Source organism: Leuciscus leuciscus (genome assembly GCF_965113295.1).
Source record: "Leuciscus leuciscus genome assembly, chromosome: 10".
Lineage (NCBI taxonomy): Eukaryota > Metazoa > Chordata > Actinopteri > Cypriniformes > Leuciscidae > Leuciscus > Leuciscus leuciscus.
In genome coordinates this window covers 42,298,436-42,324,635 of record NC_138734.1, presented here as the reverse complement: position 1 = coordinate 42,324,635, position 26,200 = coordinate 42,298,436, and the positions used below count along the sequence as shown (strand labels likewise).

The 26,200-nt window shown below is 38.5% G+C and overlaps 1 protein-coding gene across 1 annotated transcript in view; it reads right to left on the bottom strand.

Annotated features, from left to right (window-relative positions):
* Window positions 1-8,121: 8,121 nt before the first annotated feature.
* wtip (WT1 interacting protein) overlaps window positions 8,122-26,200 on the bottom strand; it is a 34,788-nt gene continuing 16,709 nt past the window's right edge. The window contains exons 3-8 of the mRNA XM_082181356.1: window positions 19,127-19,194; window positions 15,154-15,216; window positions 14,714-14,844; window positions 13,517-13,568; window positions 13,337-13,405; window positions 8,122-12,089 (exon numbers count right to left, since the gene is read on the bottom strand). Of these exons, the coding sequence (XP_082037482.1) occupies window positions 11,937-12,089; window positions 13,337-13,405; window positions 13,517-13,568; window positions 14,714-14,844; window positions 15,154-15,216; window positions 19,127-19,194 (536 nt within the window). The 3' untranslated portion in view covers window positions 8,122-11,936. The remainder of the gene's footprint in view (window positions 12,090-13,336; window positions 13,406-13,516; window positions 13,569-14,713; window positions 14,845-15,153; window positions 15,217-19,126; window positions 19,195-26,200) is intronic.

The following is a 26,200-nucleotide window of genomic DNA, read 5'->3' as shown; positions in this document are numbered from 1 at the left end:
ATACAGTCTTGAGTAGGTTCTTGTTTTGAATAATTACTCCACGACCGCTAAAAAAGTGTTTCATATAGTATGAGTGTAATCTGGACGTACTACATTATCCATGATGTCATTATCATGTGACACTTCCAGCGTCAGTTGCGTCGCTTCACTGCCATTCAAAACTCCTCTCCCGTGGCCTTATGGGAAACACACACACACACACACACACACACACACACCATCATCACCACATCACATGCATTAAACCAGCAGTAACCACTGGAAATCCAAGTGCCATGGGATAGTAAAGTGTCCATCAAATGCATATTTCATTTAGTAGTAGGTCATCCGTGTACTTTTTGCCGACTCTTTTATGAATTTGGACATACTTCTTTTGTCACATACTGTTTTTCGCCTACTCTATAGGGTAAGTCGGGGTAAGATGAGCCATCACCTTAATTTTTTCTCCTGACCGTAATTGACACAAAATCTAATCTCAGCGCTTTTGATGAATGGCTTTGCTATTTTTCATCTGAATATCAACATTTGTGAGCTTTAGTCAGCCGAAACAGTTTTGAGAATTATTGATCTAATTTTGTGTCTCTGGAAAATAGTGAACTATGACACTGTGTTATGTTGAGTATCAAAGTTTTTTTTTTTTTTTCTGTTTGTTAATGAGGGATTTGTGGACACATTCATGTTTAGTTATAGTTTTTATTTTTACGTAAAAAGATAAAATTAGACCCTTGGGGTAAGATGGGCCAGCAGAATTAGCACTGAAGGCCCAAAGTGACTAATGTTATTATTTTTTAAATGTAATAATTATTGTAATTAATGGGGTTATTATTCAGTATTTCCATGAATTAGATGTACATTTCGGACATCTTCGCTTTCATTAAAACCTATAGGTTAGTTTAATGAAATCATTTTATATGCGTTCTTAGTGTTGCTATTATGACATATCTTCTTCAACTTCAACTATCTGGAATATGATATATACTGTATATATGGATCAGAAGGACGAGTTGTTCACCAGCAGCAGGTGGCGCTGTAAGTCCATATGCATAACAGTTCATCAGTTTCCCGGATCCCAGTGTTTCCCTCTTTTGGATCATGAGGTCAAAGGTCAGTTGTGTTCAGTTCCACTCAAATCCCAAATCACACAGAGTCAGAACCAAAACTCACATCTGGAAAACATCATGTGAATGAACAACAGTAAATTACCCTATATTACCATACAGAAATGATTAATCGCACGAGTTTTGGAGCTGTAAATAATTCCTGCATCTGATGAAATGATTGACAGATCACAGAGAAATCTCAGAGAGAGATCAGATCAGGGGAAAATGTGCTTGTTGCCTGGCAACATGACTTTCACTTCAAACATCACACGCCTGGTTATTTCCGGCTTTTTCCTGGAAGAAGAAAAAATAATGATCAGGAGGAGAATGATTTCTGAAATTTCATCTGAGCTGAGATAAAACTGGCAGAATGCAAAATGAATTAACATATCAAGATCCTCACAGCCATTTGAAAGGCAATGCAGTTACCGTGGCAACAAGGCTAAAAACTATCTGGCATTTTCCATAAATGGAGCTGGTGTCCTTTTAATTAAAGCAATAAAGGCTCGAGTCTCCTCTTCAATCGATCGATGATGTGAGATAAGAGACACGTCAGTCACTCTGAAGGAAACACGTTTCTTCATCATTTATGCTCAATAACTCATATCTGATGTGCTTTCTTTCTAGTGAACGTATAAAATTGTTTGCTTGTGTATACTGTACTATTATTACTATTGAACAAGCACTGAACATTAATGTATAATGCCAAAACATTTGGTCAGTCTCACCTCAGCCTTCACGACTGGATCCAACATGAAAGAATAAAATAATTGTAATAATAATATAAATAAAAGTTATGTAATTTGGCACACAGATAGAGGACAGTCTAAAATGTCACTACAGCAAATTTGGAGTCTTTAACTCAATCCCTCTAGCGCCACCAACTGTCCAAAGTTGCACTCACGTTTGTTCAGAACTTTTGAACCGTAAGGGTTAGAAATACAATTATTTCCATAAGTAATAATAATTATTAAAATTATTATTTATTTTTCAAAAATCACAAAACTGGCCCCTTCAGATTCGGTGCAGCATGTCAAGTCGAACGATACCCAATTTTCCCATTTCAACCATTTGGGGCGTCAGACATTTTGAATTTTGTCGTAAAATGCTATTTTTTGTGAATGCATTGGCGTATCCTTATGAAACATGATATGTGTCTTTGGCACCATGCCCAAAAATACTAACAACTTTTGATAAGCTTTGCCTATTATAATGAAACTGGTGTTCATGGATTCCTTGGGTCATGCCGAAACATACATACCAATTTTGCCACAGTCGGCCGAACTTCCCGTCCGCCATGTTGACTTTCTTTCAAAACGTACTTTTTCGAACTAATCCTAGACAGTTTGTCCGATTTTCACCAAAAACTAATCATATTATCTTAAGATCATGCAGGCAAAAAGTTATGGATTTCATGTCGATAGACAAAAGGTTTTTCATATAATGCACCAACAAAGTTGTGGCATGATGCCAAAATAACTCTTAGGCTGTTTCTCTGAAATGCTTTGGCAGATTGACACCAAACTTTGCATGTGTCATTGTCGCCTCACACTAACCACACCACATCAATTTCATAACAGCGCCACCTACTGGTCAAAAGTGATAAAGCATTAAATCACATCACTAGTGATTGTATTTATGATTTTTCAGCCATTTTGCCTGAAATGATCTTAATGATTTATCATGTGTTTGTGCTTGGCCTCTTAATGGCTGCTTTCAGCTATATTTATTATTAATATTAATATTATTAATCACCAAAACATAATATTTAACTGCGTCTCACAGTTACTGCATTACGTCTCCCTGAAAGTTCTCTATAAAATTGTGACACACAGAAAGTTAAATCATTTGGATTCTTTTTTCAGGATGGAAGTAAATCATTTCATTTCCTTCATTTTTATTTCCACATATTTTTTGTTTGAATATTTTTCACTGCATTAGTCGAGCTCAACCATTTAACCCTGTAAACAAAGACTTTTCATCAATTTGGGATAAATATAAGAATCAGTCAAACAACTGATATCAGTATGAGTTTGATATGAATTAAAGAGCTCACAGGCGGATTTAGATTAAATTCAGTGAAATGGAGGATCTTGTTGTAATTTACACAATAAATGCATCACTGCTTTATTTTCTCATAAACTGATTTTAAATCCTCTTTGCTGACTCTGTATTTGATCAGACTGACAACATTTCAAACTGGAGTAAAAGAAAATGCAAAATAGTATTTAATTATGAGACAATAACTGGATGCTGTTTGCTGATTTAAACATGCACGATGTTGTTCAGTGCATACAGCATAACTGTTCACATGCTATTTTTGCATGCATGTACACTAGTGCAGACCGAGCACGGCCTTTGACATCATCCCTGTATTTATTTGAGGTCAGTGGCACCAGATTTGACCCGTCCTCATGGACTTTCATTCATTCGCTGTTCAAACTCCATCACAGAAGTCACAGAAGGCCAGAGACTCATGGAAAACTTTGCTACTGAACTGATCTCATCATGCGATCAGCTGCGATTCTTCAATCTAGGAAAACAAGAGCAGCAAAAAGTCCCGTGATTAAATTACACATCAATCTAATGGCAGAGATGCGGAGTGGAGCTCTGATTCCCAGCGTCACGGCTGGATTTACACACACACACACACACACGTTCCCACGGATCCAGTAGTTATGTGAAGCCAATCCTCACTGTCCCGAGATTTTTGGGTGGTCCTTTGGCCTGGAGCCCCGACACTGTCATTGACAAAGAAACCCGGTTTGAAATGGAAAATCTGCTTCAGTTTCAGCACTGATCTGGGGTCAGACGGACCTCTGAATCAGCATGATTTTCATCCGAGACCAGAGTATCACAGAGACCAGAGTATCACAGAGACACAGACACAGAGTCTGTGTAACAAAACCAGCCCAATAATATCAAAACTCAACATATGCTCTTCCCATACATACAGAACAATCACAGCAGTGAGTTTTGCATCTCCTTGAACGTTAAATAGCATATGTACTCCAACACAACAGAAGCTGTAACACTCCACTGGAGACAAGTCTGTAGAGAACCCAAGTGCAGTTTATTTACAGACTGAGATCAAACATAAGGCATGAACATGACAGGACCTTCCCACAGAGAAACAATACTTGACAAAGACACATGGCAAACATGAGGGCTTCAATACACAAGACTAATGACTAGACAAGGGACACCTGTGAACAATGAACCAATGACATCATGACGACACAGAACACATGGTAGGATCACATGACAGACATGAAACAGGAACATGACACAAAACCAAATTCGTGACAAATATTCTTGGGACGAGACCCTGGAACGGCGGCGGCCATCTTGGCCGAGGGCTCACTGTCTGGAGCCGGTGTGTGTGTTCCCACACACTCAAAATAGCCGTGGCGACTGTATCTCCCGGAGCTGACCCAGGCTCGGCTGACATGACGTGAAGAGGCTCAGGCTCGGCAGACCTGTGGGGTTGCAGGGATTCTCATCCGCACAACCCACAGTAAAAGTTGAGCGCTCAACAGAAGGGCATAGTCTGTGTATTGGGCAGGGAAAAGGGAATATTCGCCCCTGGCAAACAAGACCGGATCGGTTCCTTGAGACTCACTCTAAAGATGTCCTTGAGCGCAAACGTCATTAAAATCCACCAGACAACATAGTCCTCCAGGGGACGATTGACTAGACAAGACGAAGACTAATGACTAGACAAGGGACACCTGTGAACAATGAACCAATGACAGCATGACAACACAGAACACATGGCGGGATCACATGACTAGAACAGGGGATCACATGACAGACATGAAACAGGAGCATGAAACAAAACCAAATCGTGACAGAAGTGCACTTAAAGTCTCCCTTTTAATCTGCTTTAAGTCCAACCATGTGTAAGTTCATAAGTCGACACCATTGCTGAGTATTTTCTCCTTAAAACTGCAGTGAACCAAAGACAGTCTCAAACACACGCTTTGAAATCGCTGGTGTTTCTGACGTCACAAACGACCTTGTAACCAATCAGATCAACGTGTGATCGTCAACCAGTGGATCTCTGAGCTGAGTGAGTGAGTGGAGGCGGGGCTCATTTGCATATTCATAGAACCGCGCATACTAAATGAGGCAAGGGTGTCAAGTTACATTCAAGATATTATAAGACATGAAGACAAAAATGCTTAAATATGTAATTTTGGTGATGAAAGATGAGTTTTAAGGGATACAATTATTGACTGCAGGGGGACTTTAAAGGTTTGATATGACCTTATGAAAAAGAAGTACACTTTAGCATACATGCTTTTAAAAAAAAAAAGAGTACAAATTACAAATGAATACACTTCAAAAGACTATCTTTATGCGAACTAAATGCAATGTTTTCTCACTTAATTGCATGTTATTTGCAATTGAATAAATGCATTAGTTTAAATTTATATTAAATGCATTAGTTGAACTTTTTTGACCCACTGAAGTTGGACGTTTTAGTACATCTTTATATGTTATTTCATAATTACGTCTATTGTCTGAAATTAAAGTGTGCTGCATTGTTTACAGTCTCTGGAATGAACTGAGAAGCATGTATGGTTAACTAAAATATACTGTCATTTCTAATTAAACTTGTATGTCATGTATTTTAAATCGCATATGAATTGCAATTTAGTACATTTACAATATATATTAAATATAATATCAAATAATCCAACAGATAAAATGACAAAGATTTAGTACATGTTTGTACAGTACAAGTGCACATTATATGCAATTAGTCTCACTTGTATTTCACACGGGTCTGTAAGAGATGAACAGAGGAAGTGAAGGAGAGAAATAGAGAAACACACAGTAAGAGTCTCATTAATGTGAAACACATCTTCTGTTTGTCATGAGCTGATAATGAACTCGACACCTCTCCTGTTCAACACCGTCTCATAACTCAAGCAGGATTTCAGGAGGAAAGATCACGTTTTGTCAGCAGTTTTAGTGTCTACCATAAACATAATTATAGACTTCATCGCCTCACGCTGTAAACTCAACTATAACGACGTAAATCCACCGACTTATATACACACATTTAATCATTATACATTTAGATGGTATATTAATATATTTAATTTAATATAAATTCATAAACAAGAACATATTTAGAAAAAAATTGTGTATATATAAAATGTATTAAGAATTATATATACATATACATTTAATTCTTTAAAAAATTGTACATTTCTGTATAATGATGTAATATGAGGAAAAACATTCAGACTAAATCTGTATATGTGTGTATACCCACACACACACACACACATAAACATTCACACACACACACACACACACAGAAACACACTCACACAATTTTAGTCTGAATGTTTAACACGCCATTATTTTCTTTTTTTAATATTATTAATTGTATCTGTATTATATTTCTTCAGTCTGACGTAAACCCAGATTAGAATTAAAGCAGAGATTAAAAGAAGTTGTTCTTTACGACCTAATTAATGTTTGGACTGTGAGTTTAATCCTGAAATCTCCTCAGCAACACTAGAAACACCCCAGCAGCTGCAATGGACTCAGTGAAGCAGCGCTTTACTCCTCTGAGCCGATTACTGGCAAAACCAATCAAACACAAGCGGACGGAAACTTCACATTAAAAGAGCAATTACTGCTAACGCTTTATGTTGAGGAACTGTGCAACTACATGTCAAGTAACTCTCATATTAGAGTATTAGACTGTTCGGTTCGGGCTAGTAGAGTAACTTGATATGTAGCTGCAAAATTACCTATAGTCAGTGGATTGTCTGAAGTGGACAATCAAAATAAAGTGTTACAAAATAATTTGGGTATAATATACAATAATATGTAAATGACACATAACCGAGAGCTCCATTATCCGGCATCAGGGCGCGGCGAGTGTGTGTGTGTGTGTGTGTGTGTGTGCTGGACTGAGATTACTGAGCTGATATCAGCGCTGGATAAACACTCCGATACCACTGGAAAAACACAGGAAAACAACAAGAGGTTTGTGCTGGAAAACTGCTGGAAACCGAGAGACTTCAGACAGGAGAGAACGGGGAGCGCAAAGGTCAGGAAAATCACTTGTGAGTGAGAGACTCCACAGTCAATATGGCCGACAGGATGTGATGTCATGCTCGTGGGATGCTGATCTGAATGAACCAACTGAAAGAAACAAATAAAACATTCAAGATGTTCAAGGGCCAGATTTACTGACAGCCGACATACGTCATGTGACACTGAAGACTGGAGTAATAATGATGAGAATTCAGCTTTTCATCACAGAAATACAGCATATTTTAAAGTATTAAAATAGTAAACCATTATTTAAAATTATTTTCACAATATTACAGTTTTTATTCCCTGTAATATAAGACTTTGAAAACATTAAAATTAGTAATATTTCCAAACTTTGACTGATACTCTCTCTCTCTCTCTCTATATATATATATGACAAAATCAAATGACAAAAATACATAAGAATAAAAAAAGTTTACACTTTATTTTAAGGTGTCCGTGTTACAGTGTAATTGTAAATAAATTATATTTTAAAGTATATTAAAATAGTAAACCATTATTTTAAATTATTTTCACAATATTAGTTTTTTTTCTTCTGTAATATAAGACTTCTTTCAAAAACATTAAAATTAGTAATGTTTCCAAACTTTGACTGGTACTATATAAATATATATATATGACAAAAATAATTTACACTTTATTTTAAGGTGTCCGTGTTACAGTGTAATTGTACATTTAAGTAATATTAATTAACTATACTATAGGATTAGGATTAGATGTGGTTTAGAGTTAGTTGCATGTAATCATGCATAATTTATAGTTATTACTATAGTAACTACATGTCACAAGGACACCGTAAAATAAAGTGTTTTTATTAGAAATGCCTGGAGTGACAAAATTTTTTCCTATTTTATTTTGTTATTAACAAAATAATGATAAATACCTCTAAATGAGCGTGAGTTTGTGAACCGACACAAATAACATCACAGACACACAGTTTAAGTTAACTAGAAAAAACCACTTTATTGAAAAAGCAGATTACATAAATCTACGGTTAAATGATACACCCCGACTTTTCATACATTAAATAACTTTAAACTTTTTCACGTTTAGATAAATAAATCTACTTTGCCTTTTCTTTATTTATGAAATATCTAGGAAATCGAAACATTGTACGATAAAAAAAAAAAAAAAGGTGATGCAACAGAACGTAAGATGTGCATTTTCTTAAGAACTAACTGAAGGAAAGCTACCATTGGTGGAGTCTCCGATAAATGCGGGAAACACGTTCTACACTGTTTATGTACAGGGACTCTAGCGTTGTGCTATACAATAGTAGTACGTTTTAAAAAGTGGATTAAGACAACGTGGAGAGAAATATTACGCACTTTAGAAAAACAACACACTGGTGGGAATGATCAGAAAGCGGAATAATAATGTTACTGAACTGTTTAAAGGAATGTTCAATGCTGTCGATTACCATAGAAAGTACATCAGCTGGTGTGAATAATGCTTTTCTCTGGGAGTCGACGGCATTCATCCAGAATATTGCTTGAGCTAAATCTGCGGGAAACCACTAAAAGCGGGTCGGGATGACGAGATGTGACACACATCTTCACACGAGTACATCACAAGCTTTTACAGTCAGAGAAGAAGCGATGCTCTGTATCAGATCTTCTCAGGTCAGTAGTATCACAGACAGACGAGCATTACACGCTTCACACGGTCTGAACACGGACACCTCGGGATCTGTCAGGATCAGCTGGTGGTTTTAGTGCATGCATGATGTCAGATTTCACTGACTAGATCTAATGTTTTAGCATTTCAAACCTGACAAACGCCTTTTTGTGTCCGAAGTGTCTTCATAATGAATGACACTTGCATTGATATTTTGATTTACACTCTTAGAAGAAACGGTTCTATATGAGAACCCGCAGGATTCCATCAGGCACTTCATAGAGTTTATAGAACCTTTTAGAGGTTCCATCATTTACGGATTTTTGTTTTCATTTATTTCATGAGTTAAACAGCTCGTAAACATGCCACTGCAAAAAATTAAGGCCCTTTCACACTGGACGCGATTTTGACGCACAAATAATTTGCGCGATGGTTTTATTTTTTGAACGACTTTTATTTTTTTCACTTCGATGACGATTTTTTTTTTTTTACTTTTGCGGCGACAGAAAAGGCTTCAGCCAATCACAGACTACAAGGACAACGATTTCAAAGACAATGTGTGGCGTAGCATTGCCAACCAACTCGGTTATCACGACTGTGTGTAGTGTGTATGTAGTGTGATAGTTGTATAGTCCTGTGCTGTGAAGGCTAGCAGGCTAAACTACATCTGGGATAGAAAGCTAACACTATTATCGTCAAAGATAGAGACAGAGACCGTGTTTACTTTGAACATGTAACAAAATGTAGTGAGACTATTTAGGGCTGCTTTTAGTATACATTCTTTGTGTGATATCTACAGTTTCTAGTCGAATGATTTTAACTTGTTACATGTAATGTGTATTGGCATTACAAAACAAACTGTGTTTAGCTGAAGACGCAAAAACACTGTGGGAAAACCTCAGGGACACCGATGTGAGAGAAAGGAGAGAGGAAAAGGAAACTAAAAGTGCACATTAGCATATACTCTCCTTCAGACTCTCTGTTCTGTAAGATCGGCTGCACCCAAAACCTTCTTTTCTGTCTTTTAAAGCAAATGAACAGCTCGTCATCACTGGATGATGATGATGATGATGATGATGATGATGTGTCCATGTTTTCTCAGCTGTCGGAGCGAAAGTTTTGGAATGTTGAAGCTCTGAACGTCACAGACGTCACAAATTCGCGTCGCGGCCGATGTGAACGGTTTTGACGCGAACTATTCGCACACGAACTATTCGTTTTTCCGTTACGCATCCGGTGTGAAAGGGCCTTAACGCGATCATTTAAGACATTTCAAACCTTTTTGGCATAAAGGGTTCTTTAAGAAGTTCTATATAGAACTTTGTTTTCCGAAGAGTGTAATGCAATGACATTCAGATGTTTTTAAGTGTGTAAATACTTATCAGGGTCACTGTATATGGAACACACACACACACACACACACACACACACACACACACACACACACACACACACAGCGGCCCAGCCACTAGTGTACATGAACATATACACAACTACACACACAGACGAACACACTCACAACACGTCCTAACCAGATGCAATGCAATAAGCTTCCAGCGGCACCGAATTTTCATTCATGTGAATCTAATAAAAAAATAAGAGAGCTTTCATTTCGTTTTGATCATTACATCATTCCCAGACTTCCACGTTTTCATGACTTTATTACTCTGACATGTGCAAAACGTTCTGTTGCTCGTAGCTTGATTGCATCGCGGCTGATTTGGACAGCGCGTCACACACAAACACACACACACACTGACTGCAGGACAAATGCAGGTAATCTCTAGCAGGCCTGGTTGAGTCCAGCACATCCAGGCTTGACCTTTGACCCCGGCGCACATCAGAGTCCCTTCAGAGTCTCCTGAGACACGTTACAGTGCGTCTCCTCCACGGTAAGGAATATGTAAGGCAGAAAGGCACCTCATCCGGAGACAAACCAGTGTTCACAGATCCGACCCCGTTGTGCTGGTGTCAGGTCGTAACGGCCTCTCTGACTCCGGCCAGAGAGACTCAAAGTCAGACTTCTGCAAAATATACATCAGTTAGTCCTGCTATATGCAGCAGGTTTCACAAGAAGAAGACGCCAGTGATGCATCAGTGTTCGGCCCACTGCCGCCACCAGTTTACGCATTTACTTGATGCTTAAAGGGACAGTTCACTATTATTCACTCACGCTCATGTCATTCCAAAACTGTACACGACACCTCAGGGTAAAATATTAGCTAACAGATATCACTATAATATCCCCCAGTTGATTAATCACAGTAAACTGAGACAATAGTTCGGAATTATACGTTTTCTGAATATGCAAATGAGGAATTATCTAATTAAATATGCGCTCATTTGCATACATTTCAAGAATAGAAATCTGAACATTGGTTTTCAAATTTCTTGTTGCTATTTAGTCGTTGTCTCAATTTTTTCTTGTTATTTTGTCTCAATTTGAGAAAACAGCCTTTAAATATTATGCGTTGTAACTGAAATCTATAGACACAAATGGAGAAAGTGTAATAACATAAACACTGTGTGTTTTGGATGTTTTCGTTCAACCAGTCTAAATAAAAACATGTTATGGACACAAAAGAGCCTCAAAATGAACCCGTGCATGAAAAACAATGGTTCTGCCAGTAGTGTCTTGGCTTAAAAAGGCATTTTTAATAAATAAAAGTCATACCGGTTTCGAAGCAACATGAGTGTGAATGAATGATCAATGCACTTCATTTTTAGTGAACTGTCCCTTTAAAGACCCGGGCAGCTTGGCACGACACACACACACACACGCATACAGAAATGGTGCATGTCGAAGGCAGTGAGCGAGGTGACGGGATATTCGATGAAGGCACAAGAAGTCGTAATCTCAGTCTGTGTGTGTTCAGTGCTGTTGTCTGGCGTTCAGAGGACACGTTCCCCTGCCGCAGTGCATTCTGGGTCGCGACCGAGGCGAAAACCCCTCGATACAGCGAACCAGACCGGAACGTGTGAGGAAGAAGGTGATGAGGGATGAGAGTAATAATAAAAGCCTCCCTGGTTGGTCATATAAACCCCAAACAAGTGGAAATACGTAGACCGATTCCCCTGTTCATTGTTCGGGCTTGTCGTCACACCTGTTCTCTTCTTCAGCGCGAGTCCATGTGTTCACAGTTCAGTGACGTGTAGCGGGTAGCTCGGGGGCGGGTGTGTTGGTCCAGGGGTCTTTAGCCGGTGCAGATGGCATCGGTGGCACAGCAAGTGCCCCTCCAGCGGGTAACAGCGATGCCCCTCTTCATCGTTCAACTGAAGACCACAATCCTGCAACACACGTGTTATTTCTCAGCATGTTTGACAGAAAGGAAGTCAGGCCCGATAAAAGGCCTTTTCATGCACCAGAATACAGTGAATCATCATCATCAACATCACTCTTGTGGCAGGACCGACACTGTAAATCATTTAATGAACAACGCTTCTTTTTTACATGGAAATTCCTGCGAGCCAGTCGGGGAAATCCAGAGCTAGAGGAAGAAATCCAGAACTGCGGTTTGGATTGTAAATAAATTACCATGAAAAACAAATATGGATTCAGTGTTTTGACAAGGCCTTCAACCTATCACCCTAATCTCAACCCTGTCACATGACAATTTTGTTTAAATTGTGAATTGGAAGACATATTTTCGTGATAAGGGAAAGATAAGAGATGTAAAAGTAATCAATTGAAGCACACACACACACACACACACACACACACACTTTCTCTCTCTCTCTCTCTCTCACATACAGTATATGTCATTTTTATTTTTATATTGTTTAGAATACATTTATATTGTTTAATATATTTAATATTAATTTTACAAACAAATAATAGAAAATAATTATATTAATTTTGAATAAAAATATATATTTCTGATATATATATATATATATATATATATATATATATAATTAGATATAATTAGATATAAAAAACTGTTTATTTTTTATATTAAATATAGGGCCTATATTACATAAATTTTTCATAATCTTAATTTTAATAATTAAAAAATATATTATATTAATGTATATGATAACCATCTGCTCATTGACAGTTTTTTTGGGTTGCTAAAAAAAAAAAATTACTTGAATATCAATCAAAATATTACTAAAATTATATGTTAATAAAATATTAAGATCATACTGGAGCACAAAAACCGCTTTAGCAGAAAAACTGAGCTTTCATAATGAATAAGTCTGAGATGTTTGAGTCTTTGAGAAGCGCGTTTAAGTGAACACTTTACCTCTCAGACTCACAGTTTAGCTGAATGTCATCAGTCAATGATTCACAATATTAATGCACATTTATACCCGAGCCGAGGCCTAATACACACAGAACACATCTTACATAACTCCAGAGCATTGTCCAGGAGTGCAAACATGACCCCTCGTTAGGTGCCATTTACCAGACGCACTTTCCTCTGAGCGAATCACAGTAAACCAGTGATATAGCATGAGGTTAAACCAGGGATTGATCCTGCAACCTGTAGTTCACAGCAATAACCACTGACTTATGAACGAGTCTGAATTACCTCACAGTGATAGCATTCCACATGATAATCTTTATCCATGGACACCACCCGTACAGTCTCCTCTGAACCCTACGAACACACACACACACACACACACACACACACACACAGCTAGTTAACCTCTGTCCTGAAGCGTGACCTCAACATTCAGTCAGTATTACTGTCCTCAAACTCTTGTACCTGTGCTGGGAGGATCGGCTGGTTACACGAGGCACATTTAGGAGCAAAAACCCTGTGGAGATGAAGACACATAAAACCACATTATGTAATTGCATTTTGCGGCTGGATGTACAATATCTCGCTTATGACATTGAACACAAGTAAACAAATAAACATGAAATGTTGATTTGATCTTCTGCTGAGAAAAACAGTTTCTAGCCAGCAGCTTTGAGCCTTGACGAACGAACAAGGTCAAACAAGACGGACATTTATGGGATATTGCACATTTGACGCTTTTCACCACATAAAAATATTGATTTGAGAAGAAACCGTTGAGAAATTATTGCTCAAAATCTATTTCTCTGTGGAGAACATGAGTGGAGTTTTTGCTTCCGGGACCCGACTGTTGCTCTCTATAATAATGCTAGATTAGGGATGGGACGCTATGAAAAGTTCATATCACGATAATAGTGACCAAATTATTATCAATTATTATCTCATTATCAATATTATCACGGTTTTGTTCAAACGAGATGAAAGTGTTCAAAAATAACTAATGCTCACATTGAAGACATTTCAACAAGTTTTATATTTGAAAATCAACAAACAACAAATAAAACAAGCAGCTCTATGCACTTCTTTAAGCAAGATTATATTCTGTGGCATGTCCTTCCTTAAAATGACCGTCGTCAATAGCAACGCATTATGACACAGCCCACATCACGGACGCGCTCTCTCGTTTCATTCAAATACAACTTGCCGTCTTGCGTCTCCGTTTTTGATTGTGTTGAAAATGAAATCAGAGTTGATTTATTGTTTACTAAGTTTGATGATATTTGTGTGATCATCTTGTCTGGATGATTGTTTTGTACGCTCTACAAAATAAATTTATAAACGGGTAAGATTTAAAACATTAATTTGCCTTCCGCCATTCCTTCTCGAATAAAAAAACAACAACATTGTGCGCTGCGCCGGCGCCAGCCTGTTGCTGACAGGACAGGATTTACAGTGAGTTATTAAAATCACGATAATCAAACACGGTTTTAATGATAATTCAATTTTAAACGATAATACTAACCGTCAGTACATTTTATCGTGGTTTATAGTGAAACCGGTAATCGTCCCATCCCTATGCTAGATGTTATGAATATTCATTATTATACAAAAACACCTTGGCTATGAAATCTAAAACAGGGTGAGCGTGAGGATATGACTCACGTGTGGTAGTCTTTCACACAGTAGATGTTGTCTTCCACATCCACGGTGAAAGGAACGCCGTCCAGACCCTCCTTACACACGACACAGCGGAAACAGCCTGGATGATACGACTTTCCCAGAGCCTGCAGGATCTGCAACACACACACACACACACACACACACACACACACACACACACACACACACACACACACAGGTGAGACGGCCGTGGGCTGATGATGCAGCACTAATGAGACACAATAACATCATTTCTGTATCCAAGTATAGACACACATCACTGAGCCGGAGTATTTCAAGAGATTATCCCGCTTTGATAATCCATTTTTGGTTCCACATTTATTTAAAATGGTAAAACTAATTGAAATGACAAGCGGTCCTTCCTCTGATAAATTAGAGCAATAGTAACAGTGCAAAAGCACCGGGTGGAACTGAACTCGTACCATCTCCATGATGAGGTGTCCACACATGAAGCACTTCTCCGCTGTCTGCTGGAAGCCGGAATACTATAGAAGAAAACACCACAGATAAGATGAACATCATATTTGATCAGCAACACACACTTCAGATCAGTGATCAATTTAATGCATCCTTGCTGAAGAATTATTTATACATTTTTTTTATCTTACCCCAAACTTTTATATGTCCAAATGCTTCCAAATGTGTGTGAATGAAATTTACTGAGGAGTCATAAGCCGCGTTTCCATTAGCCTTCAAATTCCGAATTGAAAATACGCCCAATGGAAACACGTCAATTTCACAAAAATTACCATTTATCGCAAAAAAGTTTTCCGCTCGCATGAGGTTTTTCAGGCAATTCTAAAAATAAATATTTCGCAAAACTACAATGGAAACAGTTTTTGCGCATTTCCAGGTCACCTGACGTAGACGACGCGGTGAGTTTGGACAGAATACGAGACAGAGCTCTTTATTAAACTCATAAAAGACAAAATAATTACAGGAATAATGGATTCTAAACCTCAAATAAATGCCACAATCAAGACCTCGAAGCAGATCTGCAGGAGAAACACCCAGAAACACCTCATATGAGCCGCTCACAAGTATAATAAGGGTCGTTTCTTACCATTAATGCTTGGAAAACACACATACATCTCCTTCCATTAATAATAATGGCTAGTGCTGGCTGGGATATACATAATCCTACCAACGTCTGTTGCCATGGTTTCTGGTATGATTTTACTTATATTTACTTATTTAGTTTTAGTCGCATAACATCGGTTAATGGAAACGCCATAATTTCGCAATAGTTTTTTGTCAATATTTAAAAAGTTTTGCGCAAATCTGTAATGGAAACGCGCCTATAGATAAATTTTTTTCAAGTGCACAATCATTTAGATGTTTATTAAGAAGATTTGGCTGAGATATTTTACTTATTTAGTAATATTATAAAATGCGATATAAATATTATGCAAGTAGAAATAAATTATAATATTTTTTAATACAAATAAATATATCTTATCAACAAATAATTCATGTTTATGAGAAAAATAAGTAAGTAAAGAAGAAGTAAAATATCTAAAAAGAAATATTACACAAAATATTAAAATAATATTATATTGAATAAATAACGAACTAAATACATTTATAATATAAACATATATGATAAAACATAGCATGTCACACTGCACCACCTCTCATGTCAACTTCCAAAATGCAAAAAAATATCTAATTCCAAAAACGTCCACAAATCACTGAGCAACATCAATTTATTGAACTGGTCTGAAGAGGGCTCTCTCTCTCTCTCTCTCTCTCTCTCTCTCTCTCCCCAAGAGAACACACACACTCTGTCTCTCCATCTCTCTCTCCCCCATCTCTCTCTCTCTCTCTCCCCCCATCTCTCTCGCTCTCTCTCTCTCTCTCCCCATCTCGCTCTCTCTCTCTCTCTCTCTCTCTCAGCTTCAGTAACACCCTATGAAGTCTTCAAGTCTTCTGATTAAACTCTTGAGACATCAACAGAAAATCCCAGCTGATCATCCGCACGATCCCTGAGAAGCTCAACTCGACGGATTAAAGTGATGGCCACTACAGGTATCGCCCTGAAGGATAACCAAAGCGGTTCCTCTTCTTCAGCATGAGGGTTTAGACCTCTAAAAAGACTGTCCTGAGATTAAAAACATCTCCATTCTGGAATAAAGTCTTCGGAGGTTCTTAATGGCGCACAGGTTGCATGCGTCTTAAATCCAGCAACGACCCTGAGGGGAGCCATCTGTCCCGGAAAAGGGTTTTGACCTGGTTACCAGGGTTACAAGGGTTTGGAGCGCAGCCATTAGAGTAAAGATGTTCTCAAACATGCGCTCTATGGAAATGAGTGGCAAAGGCCACACAAGATCTCCGGATTCTATTGAAGGAACCAAAGGCCACATTTTAACGATGGAACTCGGCTCATTCCCTACTGATGACATCACTACTCGCCTGAACATGCTTTTCTTTGGTGTTTGTGCGTTAATTGTGGCGCGAGGAGGACCAGCAGGTGGGGTTGGGAGGGACTGATCAATACCAGGACCCCCCCCACCCCGTCCCATCAGACGGACCATCTGCCCGACCCCCGGCGTTCCTCAGCCAGTCACGTCAGCAGAAGTGCTGTTTGGGTCAATCATGAATCTATTAAGGGGTCGACTAATGTGTTTGTTTTTTTCAATGGATGATACCAATGCTGATATCTGTGCTATAATTTTTTTTTACAAAATACAAATATGAATAACAATAACAACAAAATTATATATATCTATATATATATATATATATATATATATATATATATATCAGAATAAGATCACACATATACACACACACACATATATATATATATAATATTATTATAATATTTTAATTCACTGTCATTGAATATTTAAGATTTTTTTTCTTTTTTTCTTGTTTTTCATATATATATATATATATAAAAAATGGTAACACTTTAGTTTAGGGTCCAATTTTCACTATTAACTAGTTTATTAGTGTTTATTAGTACTTAAAAAGCACATATTAATGCCTTATTCTGTATGATCATATTCTACATCCCTTAATCACCCAATACCTAAACTTAACAACTACCGTACTAACTATTAATAAGCAGACATTAGGAGTTTATTGAGGCAAAAGTCATAGTAAATAGTTAGACATAGTTAAAACTGGACTCGAATCTAAAGTGTGCCAATAAATATTAATTTAAATAAATAAATCTATCGCAAATATTGACCAAATAATTGTCCTGGTAAATATATATCATCTGCCCATATAATCAGGACTGTCACATGAAAGTTTAGTGACAATAATATAAGACAGGAAGTTGATTCCTGAATGATGGATCTGCTATCGTCCCACCTCTCCTGACGTGTGTGTGTGTGTGTGTGTGTGTGTGTGTGTGTGTGTGGGGCTTTAGGCAGAATAAGATCACACTGGAGTGAATTGGGGAGGTGGGAGCATCTACAGCATCTGTTCTCCCAAGAGACTTTGACGTCCATCCATCCACTAATGAGTGCTAATCAATACGGCCCTCCTCTCCACCTCCCTCTCAGGAAACATTCAATTAAATGGAGCGTTGCAGCTTTATTGTCGAGACACTACAGCTGGTGTAACCCTAACCCTACAGCATGACTGCAGACGAGAACAGGTTCTACAGAACGAGCATCAACAATAGCGACAGGGACAGACACTGCCTGCCTCCTTATAATGGATTCATGCGTCACATTGTGTCAGAATTACTGTAATTATGAGATTAAAAGCTTGCGTATGCTTGTGTTCAAAATAAAACATTTCTATAGCAATGCCAAAAATTTGAAATAAAAAAAAGGATGGGGGGGGGGGGGGTAATCACTGCATTAAATTATATCCATGTTCTTGCAAAACAACATTCCATACTTATATATTTTATTTAGCAAGGATGCATTGAATTAATCAACAAAACAAAAAAACAATTTCAAATAAGATCTATATATAATATAAATATTAAGCAGCACAACTGTTTTCAACACTGATAATAATCATAAATGTTTCTTGAGCAGCAAATCATGATATTATAATGATTTGTGAAGGATCATGTGACTCTGAAGACTGGAGTAATGATGCTGAACGTTCAGCTTTGATCACAGGAACAAATTACATTTTTAAAAAGAAACACAGTTATTTTTGGTAAAATAAATATAGCCTTGTTGAGCAAACCATTGGTTACCCTTTATTTTAAGGTGACGTAGTTTCATTGTACTTAATACTGAGTAATATTATTAACTACATGTACTTACTATGAGTTAGGGTTTGGTTTAGGGTTAGTTGTAATTATGTGTAATTTACTGTTATTACTATAGTAAGCACATGTAGAAAAGGGGTAAATACATCACCTTAAAATAGTGTTACCAGAAAAACCTTTTTTTTCCAAGTGAATGCAAATCTCCGACTCACCAGGAAGTCCTCTTCACAGTACACCTTCCCGTTAACATTATAGAAAGCCTTTCCTCGTAGTCGCCGTCCTGAAAAAAAATAAATAAATAAATAATGGTACCATTTCAAATGAGTTTCATCTTACAGAAGAAACTCCATGTGCGTTTACAAACAGCTTCCACAACAAACAAGCAATTATTTTTAACTGGCAAACATCAAATGATTGAAAGGATGAAATATGTTTTTATCTTTGCCGCATGTTAAGTGGACAGCTGTGTTCATTCCCACAACACACACACACACACACACACTCACAGAACCACCAGCACCTGATGTGTAATGCACACAAAAATGCTTCTTAGGGTGTGTGTTCACACTCGTAATTCGATGCGATCGGTCAGAAAAACAAAACAACACAAAAAAACATTTAGTTCTGGTCCGCTTAGCGTTCACACTGCCATTTTAAAAGCAAACCTAAAGGCATGGGATATGCTCACAACCTGATTGTATATTTCACCACAGAACTTACCGAACATCCAAAACAATGCTGTGTTCTGGGTTAAATGTGCTTGTTGTATGTGTGTAACGTACATATGATAGTATTTAGACCAGCTGAGAACTCGTGAAGAGCTTATAAAGGAGTCAAAACAGCGACAGGAATCCCTCCGTCACACACAAATGAAGATCTGCTGCGAGGAGACGCGGTTCTGATGCCTGAACTGAACTGTGCTGGACAGCATCACGACTACTGATGAGAAAAAACAAGTATGCTTGACACCGTGTGTTTAACCACACGCGATAAGATTCCAGTGACAAATAATTTGTCTGTCCACACTAGACGCGACGCGACTGCGAGATGCGTCAAAATCCATCAAAACCCACTGCCAATCAGAACAGCGTGTGGGAGGAGTCAGCCAATCAGAACAGCGTGTGGGAGGAGTCAGCGAATCAGAACAGCGTGTGGGAGGAGTCAGCCAATCAGAACAGCGTGTGGGAGGAGTCAGCCAATCAGAACAGCTTGTGGGAGGAGTCAGCCAATCAGAACAATGTGTGGGAGGAGTCAGTCAATCAGAACAGCGTGTGGGAGGAGTCAGCCAATCAGAACAGCGTGTGGGAGGAGTCAGCCAATCAGAACAGCATGTGGGAGGAGTCTGCAGAACAGCGTGTGGGAGGAGTCAGCCAATCAGAACAGCGTGTGGGCGGAGTCTCGCGGGACCAGAGTGTAATCTTGACGGCACTTGCAAGAACATGGATAAGTCGCTACATAATCAAATTCACTAATATTAGGCTACATCATTTAAACATTATTAAAAATACACAGGCTACTGAGTTACTAAGACAATCTTTGTCAAAGAATACACTTGTTTGTTCACAGTTTGAACACGTTCTTGTTTCCATTTGTTTAATTTCCAGATCTGAGGTGAATTATCCATTGTTGCTTTTACAGCCACAAAGCTGGAGCACTAAATGATATTCAAAGTCACATGACACGCTTTTAACATTAAATAAAGCACATAAACAGCACCTGAGATCATCATCGCCACACTTTGTGTTTGTTGTTCCAGCGCGACGTCACAGAAAAATAGAAACCGTTTCTAAAGTAGGATCGACGTGTGTCACCGTCGCGGCTGGATAGGACACACACTCTCATTAACATGGAAAATAACCTTTTATCGCGTGTTGTCGCGTGTAGTTAGGACACGGTGTCGGGTCACTACTTCACCTTCTTTATTAATTTTATTAACTATTTTAACTTCTATACAAATATGCTTGAGCCTTCTGTCCTTTTTAGTGTTGCACCTTGTGACATCATGTCCTGTTTTTGGTTCGCCTACATTAGGGATGCGTGATATATCAAGCACCATATCGGTATCAACTAATACATTTTTAAATTCAGGTTGTTGTTATCGATATATTAAAGCTGATAAATAGTGGATTATTTCCTCCAGCTGAGACACTTCAGACTCGCACTGATGGTTTTGAACTGCTTGAAACATGATTGGATACAGTTCAGTGCAACATGTGCAGTGCAAGTCTGTCATACAGGCGATATAATAATAATATTATAATGAGAACATTATAATTGTGTGCTTGGGACATGAATTTTAAAGCTGCCGTCGGCAACATTTTTTTGATCATATTCAGTGTAATCGACACTATAATCCGACAGAACGACATAAATAAGGTGGTTTTAGAAAAAACCCGAGCTTCTAACTCCACCTGGAGCGTGTTATTTGTTTAGCAAAAATCCAGCGCTCCCGCTTCATCAGGTCCAATCAGCGCAGGGGGGTGTGATATCTGACTGTCAATCACAGGTCGTGCACACGCCACAGATCCCCCTCACTCGCGCACGTTAATATCACATGCACACGCCACGCCTGAAGTTCGCCTGGAGATTGCATGAGGCGTGATGGCGGAGAGAAAATCTACTAACAAGCTTCCAATTCCTCGGTTATTGCTATCTATGGATAGATTAGCCAGGGCAGCCTACCTCCGAGTCCATGGTGTTGATAGATGCTGAAGAGACGGACGCGTTCACAGAAAATCAGGTACACACGCACAGTGACGCACTGACGAGCACGACCTCGATGGGAGGGTGCTCGCTGGTAGTGGGGAGGGGCATGAGAGTTGTAAACATTCAAAATTTTGGCTAATCGACCCAATCTGCCAGACTTGCCGACGGCAGCTTTAATAGTGAGACTTTTGTTTTTGTAATCAGGCTCTCAAAAATTATATAAAAATTTGGATTTAGATCAGAATATATCGGTTATCGACTTTCAAATATAAAGAATTATCAGTTATTGGACAAAACTGTCCTATCGGTGCATCCCTAGTTTACATGTCTTTGGTCCGTGTTGCATTCAGATTTCATTCGAACCGCACCAGAGTTCGTTAGGAAGTTCGTTTACACTTACTCAAACGACCCGCACTAACAGAGCAATCGCACCAGGGTTCGTTTTAATCCAACCAAACATGCCAAGCGTGAACACACCCTTACAATCAAGACGCACAGGTTTATACCAGCCTGAAAACAAGTGCAGACTGTGATTGGTCAGACTGTTTGTGTCTAAATGGGCGTTTCTTGGACAGAAGCAGCGATCTGACTTTATGCTGCTCGTCTGACTGAACGAGAGTAAGACCTCTGTATTCAAACACACACAGAAAACACAAAACACTCATCATTGTCTTTCTCTCTCCCTCTCTCCCTCACACACACACACACACACACATAAATCAGACTGACCCCTTTCCCCGTCCCTTCATTTACAGCGCTCAAGGCAGACATCTCGTTTCTTTTCAACCTTCGCAAAATTTATGCACTTGCCACATTCAAACAGCCAGTGGCCCGACAGAGACACGAACACCCGACGTGATTCAGAGTGATAAAGCGCGATTCACACACAGACGTGAGGAAAGATTTTCAATTAGGGGTGCAAACACACGATTTACACCGGCTGGAACTTTATTTGAACATTTTGTGCATGTTTTTAGATAACTTGCAAGTCACCCAACCAATATCCAGCCATCGTTTTTGATATTTAAATTTTTATGCAAAAAAACTAAACAAAAAAAGTTGGTTTTCAACATAAAAATTGAAAATTATTGAAATTATTTCAGCGGGTGTATCAGTACTTTTTGAAAATTTCCAGCACATTTTAACAATTGATTATTACAAAATTGATTATTTTGGTCACTATGATCATGATATGAAATTTTCATACTGTTTCATCTCTATTAGCAACCATCCAGATCACTCTAGCATGAGTGCAGGTTTGGTCGAGAACCACTCAAAATATCCTCAGAAAATACAATAAAAAGGTGTAAATGGTTCAGAGAATACGAATTTATTTATTTTTAATTTTTTTAATGAGATGCCAAAGTTAGATGTGGACGCGTGTTAACACAACAAACGACGTTGAGATCACTGAGATTTCAAAACTGAACACAAAAAGAAAGAGAGAGAGAGAGCGAGAGAGAGAGAGAGAGAGAGAGAGAGAGAGAGAGAGAGAGAGAGAGAGAGAGAGAGCGAGAGAGAGAGGTCTGAGTAAACGGGGACATTCTTTCGGACTGAGGTCACCGGCTGGTCCCAGTGTCCCCCCCTCCACCACCACACACACACACACACACACACACAGAGAGAGAGAGGGGGGGAGGGGACGGATGGCTAGATTCCTCCAGGCTTTGTCAAAGACTCGGCCACAGTCAACTACATCTCTCCTGCGAAAACTGCTTATTTGCATCAAACACAAAGTTAATTTGTGGCAGATATCTAGCTCTTCCCCAGCAATGGTGAACTTGCAGAAAACCTTACCCCCAACTACAGATTACCGGTGCAAACAATCAATACTGAACTGAAATGTTAATTCACTTCAATTATTTCAACAGTGAATGAAAATACATTTTTAAAAAGTTATATCAAAAACGTTCAATAGACCCTTTACACAGACTGTGATGATGCGCTTCCAGTTATTCACATCGGAAATCGCCAATAATACACTCTCACACGTTCATTTTTGAACGTTTTGGGAGTAAAATACGCATTCGTGGTTTCAACAAACAAATGCATTTACACCGGTCCAGTTTAATCTCAGATCTCCTCCAGGACAGGTTTGAGTGATCGGATTCAAATCCCGATTCGGACGTCATTTACACAATCAGATCGAAATCCCTTCAGAGAAAACGCACGCAGTGACCAGGTGTAAACAGGAGTTTTCTTATATAAACGATAGAAGTTTATCTGATGATAATTTCCACTTCTGAGAGCCCTGGAAATGTGAAAATGGTCCATTACCCAAAAACTTTTTCATGCACATGCCTCTCTTCTCCTCCGCTCTCCTCAGAACAGTGTGTGGGCAGCTTCATTTCCATGGTCAGCTGTTTTAAATGCATCTTTGATTTAATTTCTACACTTGAGATGCTTCAGAATGCATGTTTCCCACGACTGAGTCCTCTACTGAACTTAGTCAGGGTCGTCGACTCTAAAAATACATATTTACACAACATTTCCAGTGGACAACAGCCTCACTTTCACTGATTTTAAATGTTTTGTCAGCTGAGCGATCGACAGCAAGATGCACAACCTAATGGACTGTACTTATGACAACTAACTTTATGACAAATTAAATGTGGCATTAACTCTGATTGAAGAACATAATCCCTCAATGAAAAGTAGCAACATAAAATGAACCTCAGGGCATATACAAGAAAATAAACACCTGTGATCTCCCATTAGAAAAAGTGACTGACAGAAACCTCACTTTGTCTAAGCGTTCAAAGGGTTATATGATTTTCTCACTGACAGCCTGCACACACACACACAGACCACATCTAAAGTGTTATGAAACTCTGTGATTAAAACACAGCACACAGCTGCCGAGGACTGCTGGGAAATCTGTCTCGAACATTATCAAAGATTCACAACACACCAGCGGAGAGAAATGCTGAGCGCAGCACTAAACACACTTAAACTGAGAAAATATCACATGTTCAGCAGAATAATAAATACACAAACATCATTTAATACAAAACGATAGATAGAAATAGGAGATGAAACTAATTTAGGAAAGAAATTAGTACTTTTATTCAGCATGGATGCATTACGTTGATCAAAAGTGACTAGTAAAGACATTTATAATGTTACAAAAGATTCTATTTCAGATAAAATCAAGGTTTAATATTAAGCAGCGCAACTGTTTTCAACACTGATAATAATCATAAATGTTTCTTGAGCATCAAATCATCATATTAGAGTGATTTCTGAAGGATCATGTGACACTGAAGACTGGAGTAATGATGCTGGCAATTCAGCTTTGATCACAGGAATAAATTACACTTTATTATATATTCACATAGAAAACAGGTGTTTTAAATTGTAATACATTTTTCATCATTTTACTGTTTTTACTGTATTTTTTGTTGAGCAGAAGAGACTTCTTTTAAAAACATTTCAAAATCTTACAGATCCCAAACTTTTGAACTGTTAGATTGATAGATAGATACAACGATAGATTAAATGATAGATTGAACGATAAGTCGGTAGATGCTGTGAGAACAAAGCATAACTATGTTTCCTGATGCTGTGAGAACACACACACACACACACACACACACACACACACACACACACACACACACACACAGAGCGAGAGAACAAGCGGTTCTTTATCATCTGCAGGTGGGTTCGCCCCAGTGAATGATGGGATACTGGAGGTGATGAGTCACTCAAAGAGTGTATGTACATGTTTGGGAATTCACATCCAGATTGTAGAGAGTGTGTGTATTAGTGTAAAGAGGGGAATTTTAGTCTGCGGTTCACGGCATGTGCAGACCTGCTGGTCACACACACATGTTCTTCTGCGACCTCTCTCACTATAGGCTAGTATATACACACTGTATATATACTGTCTGTATCATCTGTGTTCATTTAATGCCCATTTTATGTGCTTTACAGGAAAGACAAACATCTGTTCTGACTACATGGCCAAAGCACAAAGTGGACCATGGGAACAGTGAAAAATAAAACCCACTACAGTCAAGTTTTCAGTGAATCAGTTCAAATGAATCATTGGAATGAAACATGCGGTTCAGAATGACTCTCGTGTGTGTGTGGAGGGACATGAATGCAGCTCAAACACACACTCACAGAGCACATACACTCACCTTTAGAACTGTTACAGGGTGTTTGTGATGCTGTGAGTGTGTGTTTATGAGAACAGGTTACGTGAGTGAGTGTCATGACTGATACAGCAGTGGTACAGCGAGACGAGACACACACAGAGAGAGAGAGAGAGAGAGATGGAGGAATAAATGAGTGCATTCCTCTCTCTCTCTTTGATGAGGACGGGACGGGTGCAGCTCTGGTCATGACAGAAAAGCTCAATTATATAGAGAAGCACAAAAATGGCCAGAAAAGCATCAAGAACTCTGTCTCTCATCGATAGATCGATATTCAGATGGAATGATGGAAATTCAAATAGATAGATATAACGCACAATAGATTTAACGAACGTTATACAAAACAAAAGACAGATAGACAGGACGATATATAGATATAACTACACAATGGATGGATGGATGGATGGATAGATGGATGGA